This window comes from Schistocerca americana, chromosome 4 (assembly GCF_021461395.2).
Source record: "Schistocerca americana isolate TAMUIC-IGC-003095 chromosome 4, iqSchAmer2.1, whole genome shotgun sequence".
NCBI lineage: Eukaryota > Metazoa > Arthropoda > Insecta > Orthoptera > Acrididae > Schistocerca > Schistocerca americana.
In genome coordinates this window covers 139,068,718-139,091,410 of record NC_060122.1, presented here as the reverse complement: position 1 = coordinate 139,091,410, position 22,693 = coordinate 139,068,718, and the positions used below count along the sequence as shown (strand labels likewise).

General features: G+C 44.2%; 1 protein-coding gene across 1 annotated transcript in view; it reads right to left on the bottom strand.

Moving 5' to 3' along the window:
• Positions 1-22,693, bottom strand: part of LOC124613302 (two pore potassium channel protein sup-9) — a 92,479-nt gene that overhangs the window by 59,515 nt on the left and 10,271 nt on the right. Inside the window, exon 2 of the mRNA XM_047141998.1 lies at positions 14,438-14,611. Within this exon, the coding sequence (XP_046997954.1) occupies positions 14,438-14,564 (127 nt within the window). The 5' untranslated portion in view covers positions 14,565-14,611. The remainder of the gene's footprint in view (positions 1-14,437; positions 14,612-22,693) is intronic.

Below are 22,693 nucleotides of genomic sequence, written 5' to 3'. Positions count from 1 at the left end.
ATAAAAAATGAGGGTTCCTATTTAAAAAAACGCAGTTGATATCCGTTTGACCTATGGCAGCGCTGTCATGCGGGCCAACCATAGCACCATCTGGTTTCCCTCTTCAAGCTAGACAAGTTTCGTTCTTTGTAGTTTTTTCGTTTGAAGCTTATATCGTGAGATATTTGGCCCAGTCACGAACAATGGACCACGCTGTATAAGATGACAAGTTACGTGTTTCGACGGAGAGAAATCGACGTACCTAGAGACCTGTGCTCTAACAGCGCAGCGAGGCAATGTCGTGGCAAGAGCGCGTGCTCTGTACGTGGTGTAACATGATTCACAGTGAAAACTAACACTGGTGAGAAAGTATACGACGCTGGGAGCAAAAACGTTCCTATAAACATGGGCCCGTAAATGAGCAATTTGCGAGATAGTTGCGAATTTGTGGTTATAAGCAGCCACTTACTTCAGTATCAAATACTATCATATACGATATTCCAATGCCTGTGTTGCTAAGGAGAACGGTGCAATGTTCCTTCAGACATGCATGTACTGCATTTTTCTTCTTAACAACACAGGTACTGCAATACAGTAAAAAACCTTCGATACCAGGCAGCGACTTTCAGTTAAAATGTCCTCTCCTGTATGGGAATTCCATAATGTGTGTACGAGTACAGGTTTTGACGTAGGAACAACGACATACAGAAGTTTGGATCTGCGGGTGGGTCATGCACAGGTAGCCAAAACAGCCACGGAGGCACAAATCTAGATTGTCGTCATTCTATTTTATGAGGGTTATTCGAAAAGTAATGAACGATCGGTCGCGAAATGGAAACCACAGTGAAACTCCGATGAAGTTTTGCACAGGTGTGTTGGGCAGTGTCTCTAGTATGCCAGTCAATCGCATTACGTCGTTCTTTGTAGTTCCAAGCACACAGGGGGCACATAAAGATACCTAGAACAATAGCGTCTCCCGCCAAGTACGAGGGCAGGGTGAGAAATTTCGCCTGAAGCTATGCAGCCAACATTACATAACTGTCGTGCGTTTTCTTCTTAAAGACAATTCTCAGCCGAATTCTGCAGGGGCAATGAAGATGCTCCTGCATCCTTTTCAATTGGAAATGTTTGATTACCCACAATACAGCCCGTAATTGTCTCCCTCTGGGTTTCATCTCTGCTCACATGAACCGCTGGCTATGAAGACAACATTTTGGCACAAACAACGAGCTGTAGGCCAGCGCAGAGAATTGGTGGAAAGCACTGGCGGCAGCCTTCTATATTGAGGGTATTGGAAAGTTGGTACACCACTACGACAAACGTCTAAATCGGATCAGCAACTAAGGAGATAAGTAGCTGGAAGTTGTAGCTAACTGTTGCAAAAACACAGTTTTGATTTTCACTGTGGTTTCCACTTCGCGACCTTTCGTTCCTTACTTTCCGAATAGCCCTTGTACATCTGATCGTTGTCCGTATTCGCGACTGCGAATACCTTTCGTGTATAAATACTTTCCTAGTAGTACAAATGTATTTCAAACATAAACTTTTCGGTTATGTCCCCATCTAATTAGGTTCAAATTTCTCCCAAGGCACAAATCAATTTTTTTTGCATCATCCCTTTATTTTTAAAATCGTGAAACAGAAAACAAAAATTGAAACTGACGCAAGCGTATATATTCATTTGCGATGTATTCAGATGACCAGATCAAGAAAGCAAACATCTGTGTGTGTGTGTGTGTGTGTGTGTGTGAAATCTTATGGGACTTAACTGCTAAGGTCATCAGTCCCTAAGCTTACACACTGCTCAACCTAAATTATCCTAAGGACAAACACATACACCCATGACCGTGAGAGGACGAACCTCCGCCGGGATCAGCCGCACAGTCCATGACTGCAGCGCCTGAGGCCGCTGGGCTAATCCCCCGCGGCTGCAAACATCTGTGCAACGACAAAATCAGCCGTTTTCCCCGAGTATTTCTCATAGCACTCCTGAGCGACGTCAGTACGTGGTGGAACGTTCCCTTGCTAGGATGTAGGCTTGAATCCGTCGTCGCATACGATCTATGAGATCATCAAACCAACCCTCTTCTAAATTGTCCCACTGTTCAAGGACGAGTACGCACAGTATGCTGTCTTTGTCGACATCCAAAATCGATCGATCGCTCGCATTTTCGATTGGTTTCATGTCCGAGGAACAGGCAGGACACTCCATTCTGGTGATCCTAGAATGCTGAAGGATTGTGTGACGAAATTGTCACCACAATGGTGGCTATATGGTTGCACTATTGGTTGCAGAATATCGCCCCTGTACCGTAGAGCGTGGAATGTCAGAATCTTGATCGTGGTGGGGAAGCTAGAAAGCCAGCCGGGGTGGCCGAGCGGTTTTAGGCGCTACAGTCTGGAAAGGTGCGACCGCTACGGTCGCAGATTCGAATCCTGCCTCGGGCATGGATGTGTGTGATGTCCTTAGGTTAGTTAGGTTTAAGTAGTTCTAACTTCTAGGGGATTGATGACCTCAGAAGTTAAGTCCCATAACGGTCAGAGCCATTTGAACCTAGAAAATCTGAAAAGGGCAAATGCAGAGGCTCAGTCTAGATATAGTAGGGATCAGTGAAGTGAAACGGAAAGAGGACAAGGATTTCTGGTCAGATCAGTATAGCGTAACATCAACAGCAGCGTAAAATGGTATAAAGGGAATAGGATTCGTTATGACTAGGGTAGAGTGTGTGTTACTGTGAACAGTTCAGTGACACGGTTGTTCTCTTCAGAATCGGCAGCAAACCAACACCGATAACGATTGTTCAGGTATACATGCCGACGTCGCAAGCTGAAGATGAAGAGATAGAGAAAGTGTATGAGGATACTGGAAGGGTAATACAATACGTAAAGGGAAATGAAAATGTAACAGTCCTGGGGTATTGGAATGCAGTTGTAGGGGAACGAGTAGAAGAAAAGGTTACAGGAGAATATGGGCTTGGGACAATGATGAGAGAGGAGAACGACTAATTAAGTTTTGTAATTAATTTCAGCTAATAATAGCGAATACTTTGTTCAAGAATGACAAGAGGACGAGGTATACTTGGAAAAGGCCAGGCGATACGGGAAGATTTCAGTTAGATTACATCATGCTCAGGCAGAGATTCTGAAATCAGATACTCGATTGTAAGGCTTACTCAGGAACAGATATAGACTCAGATCACAATGTAGTAGTGATGAAGGGCAGGCTGAAATTTAAGAGATTAGTCAGGAAGGATCAATACGCAAAGAAATGAGATACGGAAGTACTAGGGAATGACGAGAAACACTTGAAGTTCTCTAAGGCTGCAGTTACAGCAATAAAGAATAGTCCAGTAGTTAGTGCAATTGAAGAGGAATGGATATCACTAAAAAGGACGATCACAGAAGTTGGAAAGAAAAACATACGTATAAAGAACATAACTGAGAAGACGCCATGGCTAACAGAAGAAATACTTCAGTTGATCGATGAAAGAAGAAAGTACAAAAATGTTCAACGAAATGTAGGAAAACAGAAATACAAGTCGCTGAGGAATGAAATAAATAGGAAGTGCAGCGAAGCTAGTACGAAATGGCTGCATGAAAAATGTGAAGAACTCGAAGGAGAAATGACTGTTGGAAGGACTGACTCAGCATATAGGAAAGTCAATACAACCTTCGGTGAAATTAAAAGCATGGGTGATAACATTCAGAGTGCAACGGGAATTCCACTATTAAATACAAAGGGTAGGAGGAAAGAGTACATTGAAGGCCTCTATGAGGGGAAAGATTTGTCTGGTGTGATAGAAGAAGAAACAGGAGTCGATATAGAAGAGCTAGGGGACCCAGAATTAGAATCTAAATTTAAGAAAGCTTTGGGTGGCTTAAGATCAAATAAGGCAGAAGGAATAGATAACATCCCATCCGAATTTCTAAAATCATCGGAGGAAGTGGCAACAAAACGACTATCCACGTTGGTGTGTAGAATGTATGAGTCTGGCGGCATACCATCTGTCTTTCGGAAAAATATCCACACAATTCCGCAGACTGTAAAAGCCGACAAGTGCGAGAATTATCGCACAATCAGATTAACAGCTCATGAATCCAAGTTGCTTGCAAGAAATGGGAAAGAAAATTGAGGGTGCGTTAGATGATTATCAGTTTGGTTTTAGAAAAAGGTAAAGGCACCAAAGAGGCAATTCTCACGTTGCGGTCGATAATGGAAGCAAGACCAAAGAAAAATCAAGATACGTTCATATGATTTGTCGACCTGGAATAAGCCTTCGAAAATGTAAAATGGTGCAAGATGTTCGAAATTCTGAGAAAAATAGGACTGAGGTACAGGGAGAGCCGGATAATATACACTATATACAGGAGTAAAGAGGGAATAATGAGAGTGGACGATCAAGAACGATGTGCCCGGATTAAAAAGGGTGTAAGACAGGGTGTAGTCTTTTGTCCCTATTGTTCAATCTGTACATCGAAGAAGTAATGATGGAAATGAAAGAAAGGTTCAGGAGTGGAATTAAAATTCAACGTGAAAGGATATCATTGATACGATTCGCTGATGACATTGCTGTCCTGAAAGTGAAGAAGAATTACATAATCTGCTGAATGTAATAAATAATGGGATACAGAATATGGATTGAGAGTAAATCGAAGAAAGACGTAGGTAATGAGAAGTAGCAGAAATGGGAACAGCGAGAAATTTAACATCAGGATTGATGGTCACGAAGTAGATGAAGTTAAGGAATACTATTACCTAGGCAGCAAAACAACCACTGACGGACGGAGTAAGAAGGACATCAGAAGCAGACTAGCACTGGCAAAAAGGGCATTCCTGGCCATGAGAAGTCTACTAGTATCAAACATAGGCCTTAATTTGAAGAAGAAATTTCTGAGAATGTACGTTTGGAGCACAGCACTGTATGGTAGTGAAAGAGAGACTGTGGGAAAACCGAAACAGAAGAGAATTGAAGCATTTGAGATACGATGCTATACGCGAATGTTGAACATTAGGTGGACTGATAAGGTGAGGAATGAGGAGGTTCTGCGCAGAATCGGAGAGAAAGGGAATACGTGGAAAACACTAACAAGGAGAAGGGACAGGATGATAGGGCATCTCTTAAGACGTGAGGGAATGACTTCCATCGCGTTAGAGGGAGTTGTAGAAGGCAAAAACTGTAGAGAAAGGCAGGGACTGGAATACATACAGCAAGTAACTGAGGACGTACGTTGCAAGTGCTGCTCTGGGGTGAAGAGGTTGGCACAGGAGAGGAATTCATGGTGGGTCGCATGAAACCTGTCAGTGGCCTGATGACTCAAACAAAGAAGAGGAAAACAACAGTAGAGCAGAGGGATTGCCTTCCACTACCACGAGAGATACACGATGATCTCATGTAACACCACTCCAGAACATGACTTCACCACGACCTTACTGCTCATGTGAGAGACAGTTCGATATCACGGATCTTGGAGGCTAAAGTAGAAGCCCTACTCGACTTATCCATCTTGACGCCTTAGCAGTCATCTCAAGCACAGCCGGCCGTGGTGGTCTAGCGGTTCTAGGCGCTCAGTCCGGAACCGCGGGACTGCTACGGTCGCAGGTTCGAATCCTGCCTCGGCATGGATGTGTGTGATGTCCTTAGGTTAGTTAGGTTTAACTAGTTCTAAGTTCTAGGGGACTGATGACCACAGATGTTAAGTCCCATAGTGCTCAGAGCCATTTTGAACCATCTCAAGCACAGAAAAAAGGGATATAGAGTTACGTCCATAAACAATAGCCAACGCCGATCCTGGAGCGTCCATTCTACATTATATCTTTCCCATCCGTAAGGGAGTCCATGATGTTCTGGTGTGCGACGTGGTGCTCGCCATGGTCAAAAGGGGTGGAGGTACAGTAGTGCCCTAACAGTTTGATGCGATACATGGCGTCCTGTAGCCTCTGCGAATGCCTTATGGAGCACTCAGCCCACGGTTCCATTGACTCTATCATCCCCTGCACCTACCGGACGTGGACGAACCGTTCGATGTAAGTCCTCAACACTACCTGTCAACTGGAACCGATTCCATGCCCGAACCACATCATTTTGACTCCAGTGCACAAATCGAGCAACTTCTCTGGTTGAAAAGCCTTCTGCACGTAACGCGATGTTGTGGACCCAATAATCGTTAGCGATTGTCCTTTGTGGCATGATGGATGTCCACTCTACTGTTCCACAGACGTTCTAGTGAGTCCCTACTGCTGCTTTACTTTCAGCGGAGTTGCTGCAATCCATTTGCTTGCGGCATTCTACCATGACTGACTGTCATGCGGGGTCCAGGGTTCAATTCCCAGCCATATCGGAGATTTTATCCAATAGGGGACTGGGAGTTGTGTTGTTATAATTGCACCATCTTCGACGTGCCTGTCGTAGAATTAGCGTCAAATAAAAAGACTTGCACTAGGCTGTTGAACAATCCCAGATGGGGTCACCTGAAAAAAAAAAAAGGTCAGAGATGACCTCCCCATCGGTACACGAGCAGTCACAATTGCAACACACTTGCATGACATCTCGGGATGATGCATAGCTTTTGTTGTTGTATTTCAGCACGTTACATGTTTCAGTTAACTGTTCACTCGCATCTATTCAAAGAGTTGTACCACATACCGTTCTTCGTTTGGATGCAATACTGCAGTCCTTCTGCTGTGAGTTAGGAATTCTTTCAAACGTCCCCGCCTCATATCGCGAATCTTGACGAAGCTGTACGAGTCGCTCCCACAGTACTTCAACTGTGTCGACAGGAATGTTGTACACTTTTGAGGTGACAAAGACAGAAAAGTCAAGAGGAATGAGTGAGGTGATATTGGAGGATAAGATGCAAGCCCTGCTTGACCTGTCCATCTCAGCGCGTTAGAGTTCGTCTCACGTCAGCAGTAAAATGTGACAGTGTTTTATCATGCATCTATTTCATCCCCTAACCATGGGCCACTGGTGAATTTTGGGCCGATTTAGATGGGAACTTCATCGAAAATTATAAGTTTCAAATACATTTGCGCTCATTAGGATAGCATTTCATACTGAAGTCAGTAGCGCCTTATAACCAAACATTTGCAATTATCCCACAAACGCCTGGTTAGCGGATCGACTTGTACTGAAACTTCTTACTTCTGTTGTTGTGTACTTTCAGCCGCGTCAGTTATCGCTATTAGCACTGATTCATTTAACACTTATTCAGCTTGTATCCAGGATTTCCATAAAAAGTTGCGTGATTATTACAGGCGATAGCACTCGTCAGAACTAGGAAAAAAAATATTAGTCACCATATCTTTGGTTCTGGCGCTGCAGTCCGGAACCGCGGGACTGCTGCGGTCGCAGGTTCGAATCCTGCCTCGGGCATGGGTGTGTGTGGTGTCCTTAGGTTAGTTAGGTTTAAGTAGTTCTAAGTTCTAGGGGACTTATGACCTAAGATGTTGAGTCCCATAGTTCTCAGAGCCATTTTGAACCACCATATCTTCTGAGAGATTAGCTGTCACCTCACATTTTCATTAACGTGCAGCTAACTTAAATTATTTATACGTATATGAATATTTAAATTCGCTTCTGGACGCAGTACCTATTTTGAGGTAGCTGATTATAAAACTGCAGTGAAAGAAAAGAAATCGTCCAGAAGCGCATTACGACTGTCGGACAGCCGCGAGAAAGGCGCATGTTTTGTTGCTTTTCTGCCGCCAGTCCCTACGGACTGATCATGTGATTACGCCGTGAAGTGCAGGTGGAGGTACCTAAGGAAAGCAAAGCCAACTCATTGTGGCTTGGACGGTAGCAGCGAACAGATCGACGACGTCGCAGACAATTGGAAACGAGGTTAAACAATGGTTGTGTGTATTGCTCCTTCCTTGTTTATTATCTTTGGACAAATCATTAAACGGAAGAAGAGGCCAACGATCACTCATTTTAACCCTCCTAGTACCACTGGCGTCAATATGACCCTATAGCCACATGAAAATGTATATCTCCCCTGTTTTCAGTACTATTGTTTTCATAATATGTGACTTCCCCACTTTGAGTCTCGTGTGTCCAAACACTGGGGCCAATTTAGCCCAAATCACTTTTTTTGCTTGTCCAGAATAGAATGATGACTGTTGCGTTGAACAGCATTTATACAAAAAGCTCCAACAATGAAAGTATTATTTCCCATTTATTTTTGTACCCATCGTTAGGGCTTCTTTGCCTCAGCTGCTTTGTACCGCTGGGATCAATATGACACTATAAGTACCTCAGAAGTACACTGGGTGATTTTTTGACCATGTACAAATGAGATGAGAGGTACGGAAGAAGAATGAACTCATGTCCGGAAAAGCATGGTTTCCATGTTAGAGACCATTTTTTCAATAATACATCGTGTGACAACAAACCGAAACAACCTCGGGCTAGCACAAGCCGGTCTGACGACATGATCGAGAAAGTGGAGAGAATTGTTTTGGGGGATCGCCTAATGACTGTTGAACAGATCGCCTCCAGAGTTGGCATTTCTGTGGGTTATGTGCTCACAATCCTGCATGACGACCTGAAAATGCGAAAAGTGTCATCCAGGTGGGTGCCACGAATGCTGACGGACGACCACACGGCTGCCCGTGTGGCATGTTGCCGAGCAATGTTGACGCGCAACGACAGCATGAATGGGACTTTCTTTTCGTCGGTTGTGACAATGGATGAGACGTGGATGCCATTTTTCAATCCAGAAACAAAGCACCAGTCAGCTCAATGGAAGCACACTGATTCACCGCCACCAAAAAAATTTCGGGTAACCGCCAGTGCTGAAAAAATGATGGTGTCCATGTTCTGGGACAGCGAGGGCGTATTCCTTACCCATTGCGTTCCAAAGGGCACTACGGTAACAGGTGCATCCTACGAAAATGTTTTGAAGAACAAATTCCTTCCTGCATTACAACAAAAACGTCCGGGAAGGGCTGCGCGTGTGCTGTTTCACCAAGACAACGCACCCGCACATGGAGCTAACGTTACGCAACAGTTTCTTCGTGATAACAACTTTGAAGTGATTCCTCATGCTCCCTACTCACCTGACCTTGCTCCTAGTGACTTTTGGCTTTTTCCAACAATGAAAGACACTCTCCGTGGCCGCACATTCACCAGCCGTGCTGCTATTGCCTCAGCGATTTTCCAGTGATCAAAACAGACTCCTAAAGAAGCCTTCGCTGCTGCTGCCATGGAATCATGGCGCCAGCGTTGTGAAAAATGTGTACGTCTCCAGGGCGATTAAGTCGAGAAGTAACGCCAGTTTCATCGATTTCGGGTGAGTAGTTAATTAGAAAAAAAAATCGGAGGCCTTAGAACTCGAATGCACCTCGTATTGCACGATGAACAACTACACCCATAGCATTACACATTAACTCAAGAAGGCCGCATTCCACGAGTTCAGTTTTCGACTGCGTTTTGTACCAAGTGGATGATTTTGAACATTTAATAAATAACGTGATATGGACTGCTGAAGCTAGCTTCATTTTTGAAGGTATTTTCAACCTCCACCACAGCCGTTGTTGGTCGGAACACAACCCACATGTCACTCGTGAACGTGGCTTTCAGGTTCACCTCGGCATAAACTTGTGGTCTAGAAACGTGGAAGAAGTGCCTTTGGGCCCTTATTTATTGCCGGACAAGTTGAATGCTCCCCTGTATCGTACGTTTCTTTATAATATGTTCCATGCCGCATTACAAAACGTTCCACTTGGTATTCAGCGACAGTTATAGTTTCAACATGATGGTGCACCGCCACATTTTGGAATGAATGTGCGTAACTATTTAAATGAAGCGTTTTCAGGGAAATGGATCGGTTGTGGAGGGCCACTGTTCTTGTCTCCACGTTTCAGGGACGTCAGTCCATTAGATTTTTCTTTGTGGGGACTGTTCCGGCGTAACGACAAACGCCGGCGCGACGATGAAGAACGGAAGTTGAGTATTGTCAATTTATCTTACGCCATTAATACGAGTTGCTTGAATTGTTGTCTAGCGATCTGAGAAAACAGCTTCCTAGGCACCCTACAATAGATGAGTGGGCAGGATACTACAAGGACACTTAAAGAAAAGATACCAAATTTAAGATGTGTAAATTGGATACAAATTGATACTTTAACTGAAAAACAAACTTTTGCTACGAACGCGACTCGAACATTGGCAAGTCGGTGTATTTTTTCCCCACGGCATTGCCTCATCTCATTGAGCTAGCGGGACAGCCCCAGCTCTGTGTAGAGTTCGTGTCTAACATTCTGCGTGGTGTCTGTTGTTGTACATCGTGTCTCCCTACCACTTTCGCGCAACGACGTTCTGAGCGTGTTTTTTAGGGAATTGACTAGTTTGAACCTGGGACCTGTTGCTGGTAAGGAGACGTCAGACCACACATGATATGTAGAGTTCAGAAGAGTTCAGTGAGACTAGTGATGATATAACCAAATACTTAATGATTTCAGCGTCAGCTCCACTGCACTCCCTGTAAAAGAATCTTAATACTAACTAAATTTAGTGGAAGGGGTTCAAGGCTTTCCTATTTTTAGTTAGCTGGTAAAATAACGTCGAAAAAGCAGTCAAGTTTACCATCGGAAATTTTATTCTACTCACAAAACATTGTTTATAAATTGCACTATTGATAAAAGGAAATGTTTTAATACAGGATGGTAAAAACCGACTGCGTTCAACAAAAATGTGAACGAATATTCCCTGAATGGGTTTCCAAGTTCTACAATGGATCGAAGGATGACCTATGTCATATCACATCTATAATCTAGGTTTAAATTAAGTTTCACAAAAGAGAAAATTATCAAAATGGTCTACAGTGAGCCTCAATTATCTTTAATTACTTATCTAACTTGTCGTAAATTACAGTGGCTGATATGGCTTCTCAATAACAATATAACAGAAAAATCATCGCGTTTCAGATTTTTACTTCAAGTGGCAAATGTGAACACCATGAGCTTTAATTGACGATCGACAGTAGTATTACGCAAAAAGGGGGTGTAACAGATGAGACTTCTGCAGTTCTGAGTGAAGCTTTACGCGCTGTTACGCGGCATCGCGTGTGTTCATTACCTTGTCGGTGTTCGTCAGGGGGCGGCGGACAGCACAGCTCCGCTCACCTCGCCGTCTCGGAAGCAACTCTCTCCTAACTTCTCCTTACTACAATTTACCGAAGTTGGTTTAAAAAAAAAAACTATCTGGCTGTGTTTTCATCTGACCAATCAGGGTCTCAGTGTTAACCTTAAGCTCCGCCTACAAAAATTCTGTCTATCCAACGAGAAACGTTATACTTTACGTGGTGGGGCAATATTTTTAAAGTTTGCAACGTAACAGAGACGCGAAAAAGTCTCACGCTAAAACTTGCAGCTGGTGTGGTCCTTTTAGTGTTATCGTAAGATCTATACTGTTCTTCTGGAGGGCTCTATCTTTTAACATGGGCTGGGGGGTGGTCCTGACGTAACAGAGACGCGAGAAAGTCTCACGCTAAAACTTGCGGCTGGGGTGGCCCTTTTAGTGTTATCGTAAGATCTATACTGTTCTTCTGGAGGGTTCTACCTTTTAACATGGGCTGGGGGGTGGTCCTAGCGGTTAGCTGGCAACGTGGGTGTCCGTCCCTTATCGTAGGGCCTTCTAGCTTAACATGGTTCTGCTCTCGGCTTCTGTCCTCGTTTCTCCCCTCGGAACTGCGTCTGTCTCACGGTGGGAAGGTATGACATACATTTAGGCATTCTTGTGTTAGTCTGTGGTATTCCATTTGCTGACTCGTTACTCGTATTACTTTGGTTAATTCAATGTCACGATTTATTCGGAGCTATGTGACATATTACTGGATTTGCTTATCATGTCAGGGTTTTCATGGAAGGTGTTGGATTTGCCTGACACCTTACACATGCTACCTGTTCTTGGCCACGCTGCAAGCAGTTACAGTATTGCTAGAGCCTCGTTTTTTATTCGCGTTCCTATTAAACCTGTTGGCGGGACTAGGTTTTGCTATGCCGACCTCCAAGTACGGCGTTTTTTCTCCACCCTGTGTATGACCTTCTCCTCCTGAGTCACCGAGCGAGGTGGCGCGGTGGTTAGCACACTGGACTCGCATTCGGGAGGACGACGGTTCAATCCCGTCTCCAGCCATCCTGATTTAGGTTTTCCGTGATTTCCCTAAATCGTTTCAGTCAAATGCCGGGATGGTTCCTTTGAAAGGGCACGGCCGACTTCCTTCCCAATCCTTCCCTAACCCGAGCTTGCGCTCCGTCTCTAATGACCTCGTTGTCGACGAGACGTTAAACACTAACCACCACCACCATCCTGAGTCAATTATACCCAATGATGTTTTGTTCAGCTGTATATTTAGAAAACATTAGGATTTATTTACAGTTTTTGCAACGAGTATCAAATGGCTCTAAGCACTACGGGACTTAACATCTGAGGTCATCAGTCCCCTAGACTTAGAACTACGTGAAACACCCCCTAACAAAAATTTAGGAATTACTGTGCTGGTGAACCTCTTACGTTATTTGATTTTCAAAGAGCTCAGCAAAACTGAACGTACTCAGACATTTCTCTCTTTACTTATTCTGATCACCACTAAACTGACACACAATATTTTTAGAGCAACGCAATCTGACTTTCAATAATCCCTAAAAAAGAATGGCCGTGACTAACAATAACCAATACCTTTCATGAATCACTTACCTCACAAAAATCTTCGTTACTCGAACTACTGCAATACAGCGAGCGCCAATACTGCCAGCTAAATAAAAGATTCTAACTACTGAAGGCACTAACTACTGATAGGCATGGTTAGCAAATGAAACATTTTGATAGGGAACAAACAATATATTTACCTTAATAGTGTTCAAAAGTCATAATATATATATCAGTTCATGACATCCGGTCTTACAAATTTCGTTTTTCTGACAGACACAGTCCAGATCGTACGCTCTCAAAACTCTGCCATCTCTCTCCCCACATCCACCACTGCTGGCGGCTCACCTACTGCGCAACGCTACGCGCTGTTCACATCCAGCTGCCCAACACTACAATAGCAAATATTGCAACAATGCCAACCAGCCACAGGCTGCACACAGCACAGTCAGTGATTTTCATACAGAGCGCTACGTGGCGTTACCAACATAAAAACCTAAACAGCCTACTTACACACGTAAAACTAACTAACCTAAGGACATCACACACATCCATGCCCGAAGCAGGATTCGAACCTGCGATCGTAGCAGCTGCGTGGTTCCGGACTGAAGCGCCGAGAACCGCTCGGCCACAGCGGCCGGCGCAGCGAGTATCACTAGAGTCATATGACCCCAATCTAAATCTTTTACTTTTGTTTTATATCTTGAAGTAACGTTTGAGAAAACAAAATGAAGACTATTACTTTGAACAGCTGTAATGTATGTTTTTATGTTATTTCATTAAAATACTGCCAATATATCCCATGTAAATTTCTTGGAGTCATTATGGCCTAAGTGGTTCACAGTGAAACAAAAAAATAAATAAATAAATAAAAACATCCCGGTAGTAGTAAGTTTAAGTTGTAGACTGTTATTTTCACATTGTCTGTCTGCATCAACTGTTAATATACAAAACTACTACCTTTTCCACAAAACTGATGAATCATGTTCGACACTTAATCGAACAAAACGAGTTACACCATTTTACTTACAGTATTCACATCTTTCTTACACCCTCGATATTCCATGCCAGATGTTCATTTTATCTGCCTTATTATCACGGGAGAACAGTGTGCTGACCCCATGCCTCTCCGTATCGTATCTGAGTGACGCCACACGGCAGATAACGACACGACAGCGGTCGACATTGCGTCCTCTTCAGACCCTGATTGTGTTTGGTAGTTCAGTATAAAATATGGCTGGAGAACATTTTGAGTCTAATGAAGAGATAACTGATGCTGAAAATGAAACTTCCTGGCAGAGTAAAACTGTGTGCCGGACCGAGGCTCGAATTCCGGACCTTCGCCTTTCGCGGGCAAGTGCTCTACCAACTGAGCTACCCAAGCAGCGGACATGCCATGTCTCCGCAATATCCTTTCTTTCAGGAGTGCTGGTTCTGCAAGGTTCGCAGGAGAGCTTCTGTAAAGTTTGGAAGGTAGGAGGCGAGGTATTGGCTGAAGTAAAGCTGTGAGGGCGGGGCGTGAGTCTTGCTTGGGTAGCTCAGTTGGTAGAGCACTTGCCCGCGGAAGGCAAAGGTACCGAGTTCGAGTCTCGGCCCGGCACACAGTTTTAATCTGCCAGGAAGTTTCATATCAGCGCACACTCCGCTGCAGAGTGAAAATCTCATTCTGGATGTTGAAAAAGTTTTTTGTAGGATTTCGAGAAATTCAATTTAGGGATGGTATCCAATCAGTGAAAAACCAGTGGACAATGTCCATTGACGTAAGAGGGGCTACGATATAGTATAGAGACAGCTGAAGTGCATCCTACCTGACAGCACCTCCCAGCGCTTGCTCTCCGTGTCGGACTCGAGGGCGTCGAAGACGGCGGCGCCGACGAGCAGGTAGGTGAACGTGCACACCACCAGCGACAGGGTGCGGACGTTCTGCCTCTTCATGGTCGCCGGCGCCGCCTCCGCTGCCGCTCCAACGAGGCCTCACCGCACTGCGCCGTGAAAAGAGACAGGTTTCAAAATGTGAGATGGTACCTATGCAGTAACACCATGCAAGTTAGAGACAGAGGGTCAGAGGTTATGGGGATCGTTTATGAGGAACTGGAATTCTATAACAATACTTGCTACACAGCTAAATATATGAGTCATTGTTGTTAGAGCTCACTTTTTGTCCGTGTTTCAAAATGTGAGATGGTACCTATGCAGTAACACCGTGCAAGTTAGAGACAGAGGGTCAGAGGTTATGGAGGTCGTTTATGAGGAACTGGACTTCTATTACAATACTTGCTACACAGCTAAATACATGAGCCCTTGTTGTCAGAGCGCACTTTTTGTCCGTGTTTCAAAATGTGAGATGGTACCTATGCAGTAACACCGTGCAAGTTAGAGACAGAGGGTCAGAGGTTATGGAGGTCGTTTATGAGGAACTGGAATTCTATTACAATACTTGCTACACAGCTAAATACAAGAGCCCTTGTTGTTAGAGCTCACTTTCTGTCCGTGTTTCAAAATGTGAGATGGTACCTATGCAGTAACACCGTGCAAGTTAGAGACAGAGGGTCAGAGGTTATGGAGGTCGTTTATGAGGAACTGAAATTCTATTACAATACTTGCTACACAGCTAAATACATGAGCCCTTGTTGTTAGACTTCACTTTTTGTCCGTCTTACAAAATGCGAGATGGTACCTATGCAGTAACACCGTGCAAGTTAGAGACAGAGGGTCAGAGGTTATGGAGGTCGTTTATGAGGAACTGGAATTGTATTACAATACTTGCTACACAGCTAAATACATGAGTCCTTGTTGTTAGAGCTCACTTTTTGTCCGTGTTACAAAATGCGAGATGGTACCTATGCAGTAACACCGTGCAAGTTAGAGACAGAGGGTCAGAGGTTATGGAGGTTGTTTATGAGGAACTGGAATTCTATTACAATACTTGCTACACAGCTAAATACATGAGTCCTTGTTGTTAGAGCTCAGTTTTTGTCCGTGCTACAAAATGCGAGATGGTACCTATGGAGTAACACCGTGCAAGTTAGAGACAGAGGGTCAGAGGTAATGGAGGTCGTTTATGAGGAACTGGAATTCTATTACAATACTTGCTACACAGCTAAATACATGAGCCCTTGTTGTTAGAGCTCACTTTTTGTCCGTGTTACAAAATGCGAGATGGTACCTATGCAGTAACACCATGCAAGTTAGAGACAGAGGGTCAGAGGGTATGGAGGTCGTTTATGAGGAACTGGAATTCTATTACAATACTTGCTACACAGCTAAATACAAGAGCCCTTGTTGTTAGAGTTCACTTTTTGTACGTGTTACAAAATGCGAGATGGTACCTATGCAGTAACATCGTGCAAGTTAGAGACAGAGGGTCAGAGGTTATGGAGGTCGTTTATGAGGAACTGGAATTCTATTACAATACTTGCTACACAGCTAAATACATGAGCCCTTGTTATTAGAGCTCACTTTTTGTCCGTGTTACAAAATGCGAGATGGTACCTATGCAGTAACACCGTGCAAGTTAGAGTCAGAGGGTCAGACTTTATGGAGGTCGTTTATGGGGAACTGGAATTCTATTACAATACTTGCTACACAGCTAAATACATGAGCCCTTGTTGTTAGAGCTCACTTTTTGTCCGTCTTACAAAATGCGAGATGGTACCTATGCAGTAACACCGTGCAAGTTAGAGACAGAGGGTCAGAGGTTATGGAGGTCGTTTATGAGGAACTGGAATTCTATTACAATACTTGCTACACAGCTAAATACATGAGCCCTTGTTGTTAGAGCTCACTTTTTGTCCGTGTTACAAAATGCGAGATGGTACCTATGCAGTAACACCGTGCAAGTTAGAGACAGAGGGTCAGAGGTTATGGAGGTCGTTTATGAGGAACTGGAATTCTATTACAATACTTGCTACACAGCTAAATACATGAGTCCTTGTTGTTAGAGCTCAGTTTTTGTCCGTGCTACAAAATGCGAGATGGTACCTATGGAGTAACACCGTGCAAGTTAGAGACAGAGGGTCAGAGGTAATGGAGGTCGTTTATGAGGAACTGGAATTCTATTACAATACTTGCTACACAGCTAAATACATGAGCCCTTGTTGTTAGAGCTCACTTTTTGTCCGTGTTACAAAATGCGAGATGGTACCTATGCAGTAACACCATGCAAGTTAGAGACAGAGGGTCAGAGGGTATGGAGGTCGTTTATGAGGAACTGGAATTCTATTACAATACTTGCTACACAGCTAAATACAAGAGCCCTTGTTGTTAGAGTTCACTTTTTGTACGTGTTACAAAATGCGAGATGGTACCTATGCAGTAACACCGTGCAAGTTAGAGACAGAGGGTCAGAGGTTATGGAGGTCGTTTATGAGGAACTGGAATTCTATTACAATACTTGCTACACAGCTAAATACATGAGCCCTTGTTGTTAGAGCTCACTTTTTGTCCGTGTTACAAAATGCGAGATGGTACCTATGCAGTAACACCGTGCAAGTTAGAGACAGAGGGTCAGAGGTTATGGAGGTCGTTTATGAGGAACTGGAATTCTATTACAATAGTTGCTACACAGCTAAATACATGAGCCCTTGTTGTTAGAGCTCACTTTTTGTCCGTCTTACAAAATGCGAGATGGTACCTATGCAGTAACACCATGCAAGTTAGAGACAGAGGGTCAGAGGTTATGGAGGTCGTTTATGAGGAACTGGAATTCTATTACAATACTTGCTACACAGCTAAATACATGAGCCCTTGTTGTTAGAGCTCACTTTTTGTCCGTGTTACAAAATGCGAGATGGTACCTATGCAGTAACACCGTGCAAGTTAGAGACAGAGGGTCAGAGGTTATGGAGATCGTTTATGAGGAACTGGAATTGTATTACAATACTTGCTACACAGCTAAATACATGAGTCCTTGTTGTTAGAGCTCACTTTTTGTCCGTGTTACAAAATGTGAGATGGTACCTATGCAGTAACACCGTGCAAGTTAGAGACAGAGGGTCAGAGGTTATGGAGGTCGTTTATGAGGAACTGGAATTCTATTACAATACTAGCTACACAGCTAAATACATGAGTCCTTGTTGTTAGAGCTCACTTTTTGTCCGTGTTTCAAAATGTGAGATAGTACCTATGCAGTAACACTGTGCAAGTTAGAGCCGAAGGGTCAGAGGTAATGGAGCTCGTTTATGAGGAACTGGAATTCTATTGCAATACTTGCTACACAGCTAAATACATGAGTCCTTGTTAGAGCTCACTTTTTGTCCGTGTTACAAAATGTCACTTTTTGTCCGTGTTTCAAAATGTGAGATAGTACCTATGCAGTAACACCATGCAAGTTAGAGACGAAGGGTCAGAGGTAATGGAGCTCGTTTATGAGGAACTGGAATTCTATTGCAATACTTGCTACACAGCTAAATACATGAGTCCTTGTTAGAGCTCACTTTTTGTCCGTGTTTCAAAATGTGAGATGGTACCTATGCAGTAACACCGTGCGAGTTAGAGACAGAGGGTCAGAGTTTATGGAGCTCGTTTATGAGGAACTGGAATTCTATTACAATACTTGCTACACAGCTAAATACATGAGTCCTTGTTGTTAGAGCTCTTCTTTTTGTCCGTGTTTCAAAATGTGAGATGGTACCTATGCAGTGACACCGAGCAAGTTAGGAGACAGAGGGTCAGAGGCTATGCAGCTCGTTTGTAAGGAACTGGAATTCTATTACAATACTTCCTACACAGCTAAATACATGCCTCTTTGTCGTTAGAGCTCTCTTTTTGTCCGTGTATGCTGTCAAGTATAAAATTATGGATATAGGGTTCTGCCGTGAGGAAACATAGTTTTCTTCATTAACACCGATACATGTTTCTGTGAAGTCACCATCATGTTTGGTTTCATTTTTTTAGTCTAATCACAGATAAAAGTTGTGGTGTCACCGCCAGACACCACACTTGCTAGGTGGTAGCCTTTAAATCGGCCGAGGTCCGTTAGTATACGCCGGACCCGCTTGTCGCCGCTATCAGGGATTGCAGTCCGAGCGCCGCCACACGGCAGGTCTAGTCTAGAGAGACTTCCTAGAACTCGCCCCAGTTGTACAGCCGGCTTTGCTAGCGATGGTTCACTGTCTACAGACGCTCTCAATTGCAGACGACAGTTTAGCATAGCCTTCAGCTACGTCATTTGCTACGTCCTTGCAAGTCGCCATATTCAGTTACTATAATCTGAACAGATAATATTGTGAATCATGTATCGTCAAGAGCGACGTTCATCTTTAATGGATTAAAGTTAAGTATCAAACTAATTACGTCCGCTTTCTGAATTCTCATTCCTTGTCATGTTCCAGACCTCACGTCAGTATAGTTCTTCCCTCTTCACGGCAGCCTGCGTGAGCTAAAACGCGTGCATTTCGGCCTCTTCTAGTAACACGGTGTTGGCTCTTCAGCCAACACAACAAAACTTTCGCGTGATAATATACAGGGTGGTCCATTGATAGTGACCAAGCCAAATATCTCACGAAATAAGCATCAAACGAAAAAACTTCAAAGAACGAAATTCGTCTAGCTTGAGGGAGGCTATGGCGCGATGGTTGGCCCCCTAGATGGCGCTGCTATAGGTCAACTGCGTTTTTTAAAATAGGAACCTCCATTTTTATTACATATTCGTGTAGTACGTAAAGAAATATGAATGTTTTAGTTGGACCACTTTTTTCGCTTTGCGAGAGATGGCGCTGCAATAGTCACAAACGAATAAGTACGTGTATCACGTAACATTCCGCCAGTGCGGACGGTATTTGCTTCGTGATACATTACCTGTGTTGAAATGGACCGTTTACCAATTGCAGAAAAGGTCGAAATTGTGTTGATGTATGGCTATTGTGGTCAAAATGCCCAACTGCCGCGAAGCCCTGACAAGTATGAGGGTCTCGGCGGTGGCCGCAGAAGGGTCTGGGCGTGAGCCTGCCTGGAGCCGCCGTCGGTGCAGATCTTGGTGGTAGTAGCAAATATTCCAGCGAGGCCCTGGAGGGCTGACGCGGAGAAGGGTTCCGGCCGAACAGCCGTTGCACACGAGTCAGTCGATTCTAAGCCCTAGGAGATATCCGATGTTGATGGGGGCTGTCAAATTAGTAGATAGAGTCGGAAGTTCCATGCGGCATTTCGCGGATGATGCTGTAGTATACAGAGAAGTTGCAGCATTAGAAAATTGCAGCGAAATGCAGGAAGATCTGCAGCGGATAGGCAGTTGGTGCAGGGAGTGGCAACTGACCCTGAACATAGACAAATGTAATGTATTGCAAATACATAGAAAGAAGGATTCTTTATTGTATGATTATATGATAGCGAACAAACACTGGTAGCAGTTACTTGTATAAAATATCTGGAAGTATGCGGAACGATTTGAAGTGGAATGATCATATAAAATTAATTGTTGGTAAGGCGGGTGCCAGGTTGAGATTCACTGGGAGAGTCCTTAGAAAATGCAGTCCATCAACAACACTCGTTCGACCTATACTTGAGTATTGCTCATCAGTGTGGGATACGTACCAGGTCGGGTTGACAGAGGAGATAGAGAAGATCCAAAGAAGAGCGGCGCGTTTCGCCACAGGGTTATTTGGTAAGCGCGATAGCGTTACGGAGATGTTCAGCAAACTCAAGCGGCAGACTCTGCAAGAGAGGCGCTCTGCATCGCGGTGTAGCTTGCTGTCCAGGTTTCGAGAGGGTGCGTTTCTGGATGAGGTATCGAATATATTGCTTCCCCCTACTTATACCTCCCGAGGAGATCACGAATGTAAAATTAGTGAGATTAGAGCGCGCACGGAGGCTTTCCGCTTTCCGGCAGTCGTTCTTCCCGCGAACCACACGCGAGTGGAACAGGAAAGGGAGGTAATGACAGTGGCACGTAAAGTGCCCTCCGCCACCACCGTTGGTTGGCTTGCGGAGTATAAATGTAGATGTAAATGTAGATCTTTTTCTTTATTTCGCTCTACGATTGTGGACAGCGTGTTCTGTGGTACGCTTAGGTTCACGTTACTATACGACGTTTTATATGCCACTATTACCGTAACAATTCGGAACGACTCCTCATAGACATTTTGTCAGCTGTTGCTTTTTTCCGAGTTTCATGTACTATCAAGTGCATTTTCTCCGAAGTTGTTCTCTGCATTATAAGGAAAACTTTCTTTGTTATACTTACATATAAATTATAATGCGACGGCCAATATACACGTTGACTGTTGCCTACATTTACAAATATACTTCGCAGCCGTCAGTTGTGCCCGTGTACTGTGGCAGCTACTGCAGCCTCTCAGTCGCAATATAGGCAACTACAAGCGAGCTGTCAAGGGACGTGTTTCAGGGCCCCGGATATAGAAGCTATCACAGAGGTGACAGCACGGCTGAGCTGCACCACTCACCTCCCCTCCCTCTCCACCAACCACGTCTCCAGCGCACACCGTGACGCACGCCTCTCCCGCCGACCATTGATTGCCAGCGGAGGCGGCTACCCGCAACCCGCTACACGCGACACGCGACCGCTACGCGCCTTGGCTTGCCGCACGCTGTATACGTGGTTGGACGTTCGTAAGCTTTGTATATTTACACAGAGAAGTCCAAAAATGTATCCACTATTTAAAAGTCCATAACTTGCAAACTAATTGACGGAGTTGTGTCGTCTTTGGTAGTGTAATAGTTTGTAGTTCTGGCAATCGCCACACAAGCGCTGTATCGCGTTGTTTTGTTTTGTTAGATGACAGTCGCCAGATAGTCAGTGTTTTGTTTATAGTTGCACCTAGTTACTCGAGTAAACATGGCTGGCGCAAGGCTTACATTCGATGAAAGGAAGTCAGTTTTGAAGCGGTATTTTAAGCACGAAAACATTAATGAGTTTCAACGGCAATGGTGAAATGAGTATCAAACAGATTCACCGACACGTTTAACGATTCGTCGCATTCGAGACAAATTTGAAGACGAAGGCTTTGTTAAAGATGTATACAAACAACGATCTGGACGACCTGTAACAGTAACAAGTCCAGCTAACTCCCGTCGTGTGTTACAATTCACTCGCTCGCCACAGAAGTCTGTGAGGCAGTGTGTCTGTAAAACTGGAGTGAGTCGCTCAAGTGTTCGGCGAATTTTGAAGACAGCAGAGTGGAAGTGCTACGTCCCACGATTGCTACACGCAATGAACGAGGACGACCCAGATCGTAGAATGGAATACTGCGAGTGGTTTACTAACATGGTACGCAACGATGAAGAGTTTGCTGAGATGATTGTGTGGTCTGATGAGGCACAGTTCAAACTCAATGGCACAGTAAATCGCCGCAATAGCATCTACTGGGCCGCCGAAAATCCGAACGCCGTGGATTTGCCAGAAGTAAATGTGTGGTGTCGGTTGTCTTACCGAAGCTTGATTGGGCCATTCTTCTTTGACGGCACAGTTACCGGTGAGGTGTACCTTCAGAAGCTTCAGACATCCATTTTACCTGCCACCCGAGACTTTTATGGAGACGGAAGAGTTTACTTTCAACAAGATGGTGCCCCAGCCCACTACCAAAATCGTGTTAGGGCGTATCTCGACGAAAACCTACCAAGAAGATGGATAAGCCGTAGAGGTGCTGTGGAGTATCCACCACGTTCCCCAGACCTAACTCCTCTGGAATTTTACCTGTGGGGAACACTAAAGGACGTCGTTTATCGACAAAAGCCACGCACATTGGATGAACTTCGAGAATCCATCGTACATTCATGTGCAAATAACACACATTGCAGTCGTATCATCGTGCTGCAGTTCGGCGGCATCGTTTGTGTGTGGATGTTAATGGTGACCATTTTGAACACCTACAGTGACATCTTTAAGTTGGACTTTAAGCTACACTTTCACCAAAAATGAGACAACTCCGTCAATTAGTTTGCAAGTTATGGACTTTTAAACAGTAGATACATTTTTTTGACCCCTCTGTATGTGGTGGTTATCTGTCCGCTTTATTGTCATCACTCTTCTGACCGGTCCGAATACTTCCTCCCCTCTGCCAATCTCTTCATCTCAGCGTAGCACTTGAACCCATCTTCCTCGATTATTT